General features: G+C 40.7%; 1 protein-coding gene across 1 annotated transcript; it reads right to left on the bottom strand.

Moving 5' to 3' along the window:
* Window positions 1-9,968: 9,968 nt before the first annotated feature.
* Window positions 9,969-11,791, bottom strand: LOC137397393 (uncharacterized). The gene is made up of 5 exons (XM_068083684.1): window positions 11,744-11,791; window positions 11,309-11,371; window positions 11,098-11,210; window positions 10,764-10,951; window positions 9,969-10,270 (listed from the first exon to the last, which is right to left on the bottom strand). Exons 1-5 carry the CDS (start codon window positions 11,789-11,791, stop codon window positions 9,969-9,971), a joined length of 714 nt encoding a protein of 237 aa, XP_067939785.1.
* Window positions 11,792-12,847: the final 1,056 nt, after the last annotated feature.

Below are 12,847 nucleotides of genomic sequence, written 5' to 3'. Positions count from 1 at the left end.
AGAGAGGGAGAGCGAGGAGGAGAGGGGGGGAGAGAGAGAGGGAGAGGGGGAAGAGGGAGGGAGAGAGAGAGGGGAGAGAGGGGAGAGAGGGGAGAGAGGGGAGAAAGGGGAGAGAGGAGAGAGAGGGGAGAGAGGGGAGAGAGGGGAGAGACGGAGAGAGGGAGAGAGGGGGGAAAAAGAGAGAGAAGGGGAGAAGGAGAGAGAGAGGGAGAGAAAGAGGGAGGGAGAGAGAGGGGGAAGAGGGAGGGAGAGAGAGGGGAGAGAGGGAGAGAGAGGAAAGAGGGAGAGAAGGAGAGAGAGAGGGAGAGCGAGGAGGAGAGGGGGGAGAGAGAGGGAGAAAAAGAGGGAGAAGAGGGAGAGAGAGAGAGAGGGGAGGGAGAGGAGAGAGAGGGGAGAGACGGAGAGAGGGGAAAGAGGGAGAGAAGGAGAGAGAGAGGGAGAGCGAGGAGGAGAGAGGGAGAGAGAGGGAGAGAAAGAGGGAGAAGAGGGAGGGAGAGAGAGAGGGGAGAGAGGGAGAGAGGGAGAGAGAGGAAAGAGGGAGAGATGGAGAGCGGAAGATGTAACTGCATATTTGGAGTTGTTTTACGGTATGAAAGCCAACTCTCAATAAACCTTATGCTGCCCGTGAATCTGCTCCTGTAAACGGGTAATGCAGCTAATGCAGCCGTAATGTATATATATATGCATATATATATATATATATATATATATATATATATATATATATATATATATATATATATATATATGTAGGTCCCTACATAACAGGCCTTTCCTTAAGCCGCCACCAGGAATAGCCAAAACAAAAAATCTCCCACAATTATCAATCCCACCCAATGCCACGCAGCCCTACTGAGTTTTACAACTCGATGCAAGCAAAGGTTTTCCTGCTCAACAACTGTTACCATACCAAACTTTGTAGTTTCAACATATCTTGTATCTTCAGCGCGATTGAAAACTAACCAAATGGATCATAGCATCCTCATAAGTACACTCTACATTATGCTTATTGAAAACCGACCAAGCTCAAAGCATACCTACGATCATCACCTACTACAGGTAGTAATGCAGAAATATTCGTTCGAGCACCAAACTTATTGTTACTATCCTTGTCCTTTTCAAGTTTTATACATGCCATTTCAAAAGAATTTCAAAACTCAGACATTGTTTTTTATGATCCCTTAACATCAGCATTATCCAACATCAGCAACAGAAAATCCACACAAAGCTACGCGGTTGTTAGCAGTGAGATGTCTTAATGGTCATTTTAGTTTGTATGCCTCATTTCATTCTCACTCATGCTAAAAGTGTCAAAGCATTTGCAAAGTGTAAGGCCTGTCTCTGCTTTTTTTGTATTTTTTCTCATTCATCTCAAGCATGTCTTCCAGTTGAGCCAGCACTTTTGGCTTACACTTCTAGTATGTTCTCAAAACTAACAAGTCTTTGAAAAAAAGGAATGGTGGTTTTTTTCATAAACCTGGCAGTTTTTTTTCTAATTTGAGTGTCCACAGTGATACTGGCCGAAAGTGTAAAGGGTTGCTTAATCATATTCAGGGACAATTATTGCACCGCTCGCCATTTGGTCTAGGCATGTTGAAGATAGTGGCACACCTCTATTGTCTCCCCAGACGTAGTTGCACAGCAGATGATAATATTTGTCAGTGCACCTCAGCTATTTTATGTGGGGGGGGGGGGGGTGCATGACAACCGAGTTTGTTGTCATGCACCCCCACATAAAATGCTGTTCTTTCATGGCATGCTTTTGGAGGGGAGTGTGGCCACATCTTCTAAGGTTACTCAGCTCAGTTCGAGCTTGCCTAAAAATAGTCTAAATTTAGCTCAAGGAGCATGAAAGACGACTTTTTACTGGTTGGGTTGGCCACAGTGCTCTGCTTTTTCCATAAAAAATCCATCTTCAGGTAAAGCAACAATGTGAACTCTTTAAACTTTTTTTCTTTCTCTACTTTCTAGAAAATGACTAATGAAGTACTTTCTGTCACTTTTTATGGCGTATTGTAGGCTTTAAACTGATAGACTTGGTTTTGGGCTTTTGACACAGTCATTAGCTTTAATAATACAATATTGACCAGGTAGTCTGTGCTTTGCTCGGCGTTTCTGGCATGTCTGTTCATCAGTCAGGTAACTTTTTTAATTAGCGTGTTTGCCCTTAAGCTTAGAAAACTGGATTCAACCTTTAAGGCGGTTCAGCTTTCCAAAGTCTGTAGAGCATCTCATACCAGTCCTCGTCAATATTTTGGGGCATTTCTACATTGCTACTTTTACGGCAACAATAAGCAGTTCATCCAAAAACCAGCTCGCTCGTGCAAATAAGAAAATCTGTAGATACAGCTGCTGCCAACTGTGTAAACGATACTGTGTGATCCTTTTTTCCACACCAGGAAAGTTTGCCATTTTGAGTAGTAATAAACATATGTATGGAAGCAATACAATAATGAATTTGAGTCTAGTCCATGTCACAAGTTAATGCCCAAGTCTTGCTTGACTGCCTTTTGAATTTGAGTCAAACGACCAAACGCTAGTCCTTCTATATCTATAATTCTACCAAACCAGTTTGGGTGAAGCAAATCAGTTGTTATTCTTAGGCCACTTTTGAGTAATTTCTCTTTTTTTCTTGTGCTTGGGTCAAGTCTGAGGTCGACGAATATCCACTGTACTTATCTGCATCAATGACCCACTCACGACCATCACAATTGGTGAAAACACTGCATTGTGAAATACGGTTATTTTAAAACAGTAAATGATTCATTGTGACTGATAACATCAATGCAACTATGTAATTATTACAAGCAAAATCATTTTTTCCGCAACACTAATTTTAGATTGTTTACCACAAACAGCTGCTTTGACTAAGTTTTTCATAGGCTTTTGGATCCATGTAATGAGCCAATGTTTATTTATATTGTCAAATGTGTTTATAAAATGCGACAAAACTTTAAATTAATTAATTGCAATTTGATAGCATTGGTTTGTAATATGCTACCATATTTTGGAGATATGATTTTTTTAATTAGAAATGTAATTTACCATGTTAGAAATTGCTCACACTGTTTAAATTCAAAGCAGAACATATTATTTCAATGTGGCTCAGACCTCTAAGACCGACGTGCATGTGTAAACCTTAAGTCATTTGACAGTTTGTCATTATTCACTGAGTTCGACTGCAATATTGTTGAATTTCAAAAAAAAATTTTTTTTTGCGAATATATTTTTTGTTGCGTTTACCTTTAAATAAATATACATAGCAAATTTTGCTATATAGCAAACTTCATACCTTAAAGGAATTCACTGTAAAACTTTATCACTTCACAAGAAACTACACAACTTTGAGTGTATAAAGCAAAGACACATTTTTCAAATGCGTATAACCAATATAGTTGTGAGTCCGCATAATATCAGGTACATGTCACAAGTTTTCCTTGTGCTCCTTCTCTTGCTTGACTCAACCGGGTTTCCCTAATACAATTGTTGTTGATAGGCTCTGCTCCCCTTTGCTGAAAAGGATGACACAATTGCATGTTGTTACAGCTACAGCTTTTTCACAAACAAGTTTGGTCACAGGTTAGTTCTCATCTTTGCCAGTTCGGTGGTTAGCCGGGCTGTCCTACCAACTGGCTGTATCTCAAGCAAGATTGAAAGCTGGCTTGGTTTAGTATTGGCTTAGCTTTGCAAAGCCTATCTGAGTCTTTAGTAGCTCAGATCGTGAAGGTTCTTTTTGCCTTTGAACTCACTACCGTTTGTTGTTACACATTTGTTGTTCCCAATTAAACACTGGAATGATTTTAAGTCACAAACAAGATAGGTGATGCCAGAGCCAGTGCTGCCTAGTTTTATGCTACAATCGGCATACCTACTGTTTCACAAAGTTATTGTCATTCAAGCTGGGTCTTTGAGCTCGAACCAAGTCAGATTCCACCTTGGCCATAAGTGGAAGTACCAACTCTCTTTCAGTGGTTGCCAGAGCCTTTTATTATGCCTGTCATATAGCAACTGTTTAGCTGTGTACCTGCCGGAAATCTGGGCAAGTCTGCTCTGAGAGGGTCTGGCACTGATGGAAAGGACATCCATCATAGCCCATCTACATGTAGCAATGGCTGGCTCCTCCGCTGGGTGCTTGGCCGGTGAAAAGACAGCTTCAAGGTGTCAGGTCAATAAAGACGAGACACCTGTCCATTTGACAAATCAACAGGCCTACTACTTTTCTGCATGACAGTTACTTGACCTTGTCTATACCATGACTCCACATTCACTACCTACGTGTGTTTTGTTGTAGCCACATGACTTGGCATGTCACATGACGCATGCTGCCAATGGCAAGAACAGACAAAGTTGGAGAAGTGTTGCAGCTGGTGCTGTCAGATCTGCTGATAGCAAAACTGTGAAGGCACCAAATATCTGGCCAGATTTGCCACGTTTCTTAAAACCTGTTTCAAATTCTTTTGTGTGATGAAGCGCTCGGTCTTTACAACGACCATTTTTGTCGGCTACTCTTGATTTTTGTATTCGTTTCAGGACAGCAGTTTGGGGGTAGCTGAGAGAATGTTTGGGGGCTGGCTTTTCTGTCAACTTGCTATGTACACTTAGCTGAAATATCTGAGCTATTTCCATTTGCTTTACCCTTTTCATCTCTTCTAACCAGTCATAGTTTCCAACATCTTGGGTGTTGCAGATGCCTTCGAACTCAATGGCCACCAGCGCCTCCTAGATCCTTGCCTTGCAAGGCACAACAACAGAAGTTGGCTTATGTCGATTTATGATAAACATTTGAGCACCAACCATGTGTGACTCGACATGAGTATTGCTGCCTAAAAGCAAGGTCGCTCACAGATTAATCCTGATTAAGAAGCTCTACATCTCCTTGCTTTTCTTCGATGGAAGACCTTAGTGCTGAGTGAATCTAGACTCTTTTTAGTCTGCTGTGTATACACTTTTATCACTTGAGCGCAGACGGCTCATTTGAATCTCTGAGGCAATCTAACTGTTTTTTTAGTTGCTGCTATAGCCCTCAGCTGGTTCATCAACTCTTTCAGCATATTGCTAAATTTACTTTGATGAGACCGTATAATTACAGGTTGGAAGGGCTGCGAATAGTTCAATGAAGTATTATTGAGAATGGCTTGAAACAGCACTTGGTCAATAGAGTTCTAGCAATAGCCGTAGAACAATTTGGTTTAGGTCTCGACACTTTTCCTTGTTTTGATTCACTCAAATAGAGTTGTACAGAACTTGCTGCTATTGTATTAAGACATACTAACCCTCTGTACCAGTTCAGCGCTCTAGTTATGCTAGCTAACCAAACATTTCACTAAGTGATGACTGGTACGATTTTCCTGAAATCTAGAGCTGAGCTGACTGTGTTGGAATAGCAAGATTTTCTGCTCTAATGATGTGTTTAGCTTTTCTTTATCGAAAAGCTTTTTTTTCAGGACTCGGAATTAAAGTTTTTAGAGCATATCACTTTGGAGTTAGTAGTTCAAGCATCGTTTCTGGCAAAGGTTTTTTAAGATTTTTTCTGTGCTGGATTATTTTATATTTGAGCTTCTACCAGGCTTTAATGTGCTTGTGACTCATTCAAACTTCTCAGATTAGGCATGGTAAGGTTTCAACCAGCATTCAATTTGAATTGAGGATGTACCCTGTCGCTCTACCAGTTGTGTGTTATTGAGTTGAACCTTCATAAATTGGTATGACCTCACAAACTTGGCTGACAGCTGACGAGTATTTCCTCTCTTTCTTCTGTTGACCATTCGTACCCGGTAGCTTCTCTTGGTTCTCTTGTCTCATCTCCATCTGCACTTGTTGAAGAGTAATGTGTACCTTCTTTAGCCTCTTGAGTACCTTAATAATGTACTCATGAGTGAGCATGATGATGAGTACTCACGATGACAGTCCAGCAGGTTCAGCAGGTTCAGTTCTTGTCTAAGCATTCTCATGTTTGCAATTTTTGCGGCTGCTAATTGTAGCGCACTTTGGTATACCACTATTGGCTAGAAAAAGGACTCATTTACATGTAACTTCTTTTAGACTTTGGCTGGCCAAAAGGCTCAAAGTGAGTAACCTAGTTGCTAAATAGTGCATTTCACTACTCTATTAAATTGAAGGTGGTATAAGACGATGTGTGACTTTTCCATACCTCAAAGTTAGCACACTTCAGTAAGTAATTTACTCTCAAGTCTCACTTAATTCAGGTAGATCATTCATGTTTTAGTCAACCCATGTAACAGAAGACTCCTTTATTCAAAGAGCGAGCTACCACTGGTGATGTGGCTTCTTGGAAGGCTAAATGAACCTACCTTTAGATGAAATGGTCGGTTAGCATTAATATCCACTTAGCGCCCTCTCGTGTCACAAGCAGTGGCCCACCAGATTTACTGTTAATTTCTGCCAGGGGTATCCCGTGTAAAATTTCTGTCTTTTCCTAGCCGCTTTGGTCCAACAGCATTTAACGGCTTGGCACACCTTATACATCCTAAAAATGATCATCAATGTTCCTGTCAGTCTCAGCCAGTACCAGGATAGACATAGCTAACTAGTCCTTTTCTCTACTCTAGGGTGGGCTAAAGTGTTTGGTTACCATGCAGTGATTTCTTGTACAGTTGGAAGACAGACTGTATACCATCTGAGCTGGTTTAGAAATAGTGTCTGGGCTTTTAGCATTTTCTCTGACCTGACTTACTGAAAAAGCCAGGTTTTGTGCAAAAGTTGAAGCTTTTGAAGTTCTAGGTCTAGTTGCTTTCTATTACGTCCTTCTTCTTGTGAGAGTACTTGATACATGGTGACCACGTGTCTCCGGCCTGTGACTTGCATTTGTGCTAACTCCTTGTCAACATCACACAAAATGTGTCACAAGGTTGCCATGTGGCTTTGGCCACTCCTTGGCTGACCCTTTGGCGGCCCCTTTTTGGGCAGTGGTTGATCTATGAGACTTACTTAGATATGAATTGTCACTGCTTTGTCAAGCAATGTCCGACTTTTGACATTGCTTTCGATTAGCCATCAAATCTACTCGGCGAGGCCGAACTCACTATGGCAAGTTTCTTTTGAGTGTGTCCGCTATCACTCAGCTCATTGAGCTCACACAGGACAATGCAATCAGCCAATCAGCATTTTCATGGTACAACCCGACCTATTTTTGCAGCATATATAGAAATTTTACCTGGATCTCCATTCATCTGGTCATCTAGACAGACAGCTCATTTTTTTTTCTCCACGACCAGCATAGTGAGGCATTGTAAGGCAGAAGCAAGAACAATCAATCGTATAGGCACAATCGAGAATGCTTCACTACCTTCACTACAGCCAGCAATTCCTTCTATGTGATGCAGTAATTCCTTTCTACAGTTTCCAAGGCTTTATTAATATTAGCAATTACTCTTTCTACATCTTTTTAGACCTGTAACAGCACTACATTATTCCAAATATGTTTGCATTCGTTTCTAAGGTATACAGCTTACTCGAATTAGAGTATACTATGAAGGTTGCAGAAAAACAGTGTTTCCCTGAACCTCAAAAGCAGACTCTTTTTTTCTTCCCATATCCATTATTGCGTTTGCCTGTCAGTCGGTTCAAAAGCCGTGGAATGCTAGCAAAACTTGATTTACTGAAAATGTGTTATAATATAAGGATGTACTAACAATACTATTTTTGTTGTCCAAGAAACTCTGCAGCTCACTGAGCCTACTGAAGGTTGTTTATTTTTGGAATACCCCAATCCAAATCTCTATGACCAGATTTTTCCAAGGTCAGCAGTTGCTCTTTTTTGCTCACTAGATGGTGCAAGCAAAGCACTTGCAAATAGAAAAGACCTAACTTGGCTGGCCTGAACTTGAGCTCGGCCACCTTCAGCCATTTTAGCACTTTCTGTAATTTATGCAGGTTTGCATCAAAATTTTGGGCAATGACTATTGTGTCATTCAAGTAGAGTATTAGCCTTCACTAATGAGGAGGACTGTGTCACACTTGCTCAAACAGCCTACAAAAACAGCTGATGCAAAGGTTAGTCGAAAAGAGAAAACTTTCTAATTTCATAAATCGAGCGAGTTGCTAATGCTGACTTCTACTGGGCCTTGGAATCTGAAAAGACTTGTCAGTAGTTGCTGACCATACTAAACGTAGTGAATAAATTGTGGAAAAAGATTTTAGGCTATTGTTTATCACTATGTTCTGTGACCGTTTTCAGCTGTTAGTAAGCATCCGAAAACTGTCACTATCCGCCTTTCTTGTAGAGCCTCTTGCTGAAGAGATCTACCACCAGGCATTATGTCTCAGGCTCTTTCTTTAGTTTGGGCAAATAAGAAGGTTGATGTATAGGCCTAGTACTCTACTTCTGTACAATAGAATAGAGTACTATACTTCATAGGTTTCATCCATGTCTCGCTTGCCTGGGCTGATCATGGGTATTAAGAAATCAATTGTGATTTCTCTGGGAGGTTCAGGCATTGTGTGACTGCATCTCTTTTTGTCTCGGGCCGGTTCAAGGTTTTATTCAGAGGCAGACTTTCTGTGCAAGCTATATATAATAGGAGTTGCGTCCTATCTGCCATAAGACTGTCTGTCTCTCTACTAAGGCAAGTACATTGCGTCCTGAAGAAGCCTATAAAACTGTACCAGCTCCAATAGGCATTAGTTTTGGGTGATGACCTCACAAAGAACAGCAATTTCAGTCTGAGTCAGTACAATCATGTCTCTCACCACTCGCATGTTGCTAAGCAACAGCTATCTATGCTTATCTGTGTAGGGCAATAGTCAATTATTGATGAAACTCAGAAACCGCTGAAACTCCGTAGCACCATAGTCAGCCACCAGAAATGACATCACCAAGATAACATATTTGCATATTTGGCTCATAACAACAACCTCTTCAGTCTTTACATCCAAGAGTCGTATTAGCATATATATGACTAGTACAATAGTAGCCACGTCCTATCTGTCATGAAACCGTGGTTGTCACTCTTTTGAGCATGTCTTTTATAATCCGAATAAGTCTGCAAACACTCGCTAGCTCAAAAGGTTTGTGGTGCATCCTGTGTCAATCAGAAACTGAATGTACCACCCTTCCAACTTTTCTAAATGAAAATAGTTTGTAGAATGGGGCTTCTTTAAAACCTGTGCTCTGATTGTATTTGCATCACCTTTGTCTCAAGAATTAAAACAGTTGGCATCAGGCGCTCATGTGTCTGCCGTGGCAGACCTCTAGTGTGTTGGTTTAGCTAAAAATTTGGGTGTGATGTAAGCTGTTCTTGCTGCTTTGAAAATAAACTTGCAGCCAGTCACAAGCTCAACCTTTTCAGAACCGTTTTGAGCCCACTTCTAGCAACCTAGCTTAGTGAGGTCCATTTAGGCTCTGTCTTTACTCGCTCAGCTGAACCAGAGTCCAGGCATCTGAACTCCAGCTTTTTTAAAGCCTTATAGTAAGTCTAGTGGCCAAGGCTGCTTAGTTTTATATCAATTCTTTATCACAGATAGACATGACAGCAAACCTTTTTGGTCACTTCATCCTAATGCGTAGATATGGCAGAAGGTCGTATGATACAGAAATTGTTTGAGAGCAGTGGTTCCCAACTACCTTGAAGCCATAGACCCCCTGACCTCCTTATCTAAAAGTCATGGACCCCTTTATAAACATAATATACAGTGTTTATAACAATGCATTGTAAATTGGCGTACTTAATAAATTAGAATAATATAAGAGTCAATAGATTTGAACTGTTTCTATTTATTTATATAAAGCAATGCTATACTAAATTGCTTTGACTTTTAATTTTCAGCAGTCAGTTTGTTAGTCGAATAGATTGTATTTCTTGTTTTTTCACCAAATTCTTAATCTTTGGGGAAATGGTTGACAAAGCACTTCGCATGTCGTCTAGGCGGCTTCGTGGTTTCGATTTGAGAACAACCATGGAGGAGAAAGTGGACTCGCATAAGTATTTAGACACAAATGAGAGCAGAGTTCAAGGGGCGTGTTTTGCTGTCTGTGGATATGAATGAATCATGGAAAGCCAAAATTCTTCAATGGTTTTATCTTCATAAAAATCTTTGGCAGATGAGTCATTCTGAAAATTTATGAGTTTTCCCTGCGGCTTATCAGGAACGTTTCCAGCAAAACAGTGGAAAGGACTTCTGACAAGGCTCAGTTCAGATTCCTTCACCTCAGGAAAATAGTGCTGAAACTCTGACTCTAAAGAATCCAAGTGAGATCTAATATTACTTTGTAATGATTCAGGCATCGAAATAGGCTCTTTATCTTTGGGCTCTAGAATCAAGGAAACCGATTCAAACATAAAAAAGTTACCTTGAGCTACCTTTTTTCCATAATTCAAGTTTGCATAGGAATGCTTTCAAGGCATCCATGAACTTGACACTTTTTGCGTTTTTTCCTTGCATCTGGTGATTTAGTTAGCTAATTTGGTTGAATATGTTCACCTAATAGGCCAGATTAAGCAGCCAAACTTCCTTCTTTAACAATGTTTCGAGTTCTGCTTTGTAGTTTTGTTCACAAAATATCTTAATTTCTTCTCGTACTTTGAATGTCCTTGCAGTTACGTTTCCTTAGGAAAGCCAACGAACATTTGTCTGATATAAAAGAACTTGATGCTCTGCTTCCATATCTTCGCATATTTCTTTAACCAATCTAGAATTCAGGGACCTGCTTTTGATATAGTTTACTATGCAAATAACCTGATTGAGGATTGCTGAGAATGATTCATTAAGGGTATTAGCAGCCAAAGCTTGTCTTTATATCATACGATGTACGCCTTTGACAACTGAAACTAGCTGTCTCAGTTTTGCTTGAAAGCCAGAGCTAGATCCTAACATTGATGGAGCACCATCATTGCAGCAGCCGCATAAGTTTCCCCATGACAGCTTTTCAGTCTCAAAGAATTGTGAAACTTTGTCAAGAATGTCTGAGGCTCGCATAGTTGTTTTGAGTGCACTGCAGAAAAGGAACTCCTTTTGATGTTTTCATTGTTGACATATCTAACAAAGGCCAACAGCTGAGCACACGATTCCACATCTGTGGATTCATGAAGTTGAATAGAAAACAATCCAAAAGGTGCATTTCGAATTTCCTATACCAACTGTTTCTTGATGTTTTCAGTCATTTCAGTTATTCGCCTTCGAATAGTGTTATTTGACAATGATATCGCAGATGTCTTTCTTTTGGCCACTTTACCAAGCACGAGCTCCACCATCTGCTGAGCACAGGACTTAATTAGCTGCGCCCCAATTGTATAAGATTTTATATTTATTTTGAAATTTGTAATGCAACTGCATATGATGCTTCAACCACCTTGTCCTGGGTTACCAGAAAAGACTCATCAGAAGAAAGTCTCATCTTCTTCAAGGATGTTTCCTGTCGTTCAACAATGTTATGTCATGATTCACTAAATCAGGGTGACTGATGCACATATGTGAAAAAATTGTAGACCCAAAAACTTAAAAAGACAAGGCAACCACTCAGCGGGAAATGAATTAGCCCCGAAACACAGGCTAGCAAAATTCCAACAGAGCTCGATCATTAAACCCCGCCCATATGATAGCCCTCGCCTATCCTTTAAGGGTTTTATATCATTGATCCAACCACTATAAGCCAGAAATAGCTGTAAATAACTAGCTATAAAAACCAATACTGGCACCAGCATGTGGACCCCCTCAAAACCTCCTGTGGACCCCTAGGGTTCCATGGACCACCAGTTGGGAACCACTGTTTTAGAGAAAGCCTCACCTTTGCGTTCTTAGTAGACTTGGCAGAGAACCTGTGGGTCACCTCCATGTTATTCTCCGAGGCCTATCCCACTTGCTTATAGCCTTTTTTGTGTTTTCAGCCAGCTAGCTAGAACACCTTTTCAATGCTCAAACAGTTAGGAGCCTTAGTGCAAATAGTAATGCACTACTGTTTTGGTCCTTTTTTTAAGTTTGAACAATTTTTACTGGCACAGTTCTTTCAAACGTATTTCTTGCCTCAATAGTTTAGACACTAAAGGAGTTTGACCGATGCAACATTTTTAAACCTGTGTCATTTTTTCTACAGCTGCCAAACCTGTTTGGTCAGCTGCTGAAACAGAAGTGAAATCTGGCTAAAGGTCTGGTCTTGAGCGACTGCCTTCTGTCTAGCTAGCCCCTCTGCCATCAACCAGACTAAAGTCTGCTGATGTTTGCCACACTAAATGTAGAAATTGGCAGACCAGTAAACGCTTTTGCTGACTGAAGTTATTCAGCAAACTGCTATATATTTTCATTTTCATAATGGCCCAGTGAGTCTTGAGCAGGTTTCCACGGGCTGCTTAAACTAGCTGCTCTACTCACGGTGCATGCTTCTGAAAAGTGGTGGTTGCTGCCTTTTTTAGGGTGTTCAGTTTAAACTAAACCTGTTGACAAGAGAGCGAACTGACCTCTTAGTGCGTCGAAATAAACTGCTATCCTGTTGGCCTGTGCACAATTGTTTGCCTTTCTCTCTAGAGCTTGCCGAAGATGCAACAAACTGGCTACTTCAGTCTGTCCATTTGCTCCGGCTACCTCTTTGACGCAAAATATAAATTACTGTTTCACAACTCCAAAGTCAGCGTACTAAGGTAGCTTGAACTGGTAGCTCGCGGCTGAGGCACTATCATCAACCTCTTCAGTGCATCGACCAGACAATCATTATCTCTATCTACACTCCGAGCATCACTGGTGGTCGGAGCATCCCTGGATGGGTTCTTTCACAAACTAACTTTTTTGGTAGAAGAAACCTCATTTCAGATGGTTCCTCCTTTTTTGTAAGAACTGTATGAAGTGTAAACTCCTTCTCTGTTTGTTAGCAAATGTTACCCATGCTGCTTCTGAAGCT

Source organism: Watersipora subatra, chromosome 5 (assembly GCF_963576615.1).
Source record: "Watersipora subatra chromosome 5, tzWatSuba1.1, whole genome shotgun sequence".
NCBI lineage: Eukaryota > Metazoa > Bryozoa > Gymnolaemata > Cheilostomatida > Watersiporidae > Watersipora > Watersipora subatra.
Note: the sequence above shows the minus strand (reverse complement) of the source record. Positions and strands in the feature narration are given on the sequence as shown.

Excerpts from the sequence above, each read along its gene's own strand:
- LOC137397393 (XM_068083684.1), bottom strand. The coding sequence starts at position 11,791 with ATGGAGGTGACCCACAGGTTCTCTGCCAAGTCTACTAAGAACGCAAAG. Across the intron at positions 11,211-11,308 it reads TTCTGGTAACCCAGGACAAG|ATGGTGGAGCTCGTGCTTGG; the intron begins GTGGTTGAAGCA and ends TGTGCTCAGCAG. Across the intron at positions 10,271-10,763 it reads AGTTGTCAAAGGCGTACATC|AGCCCAAAGATAAAGAGCCT; the intron begins GTATGATATAAA and ends CCTTGATTCTAG.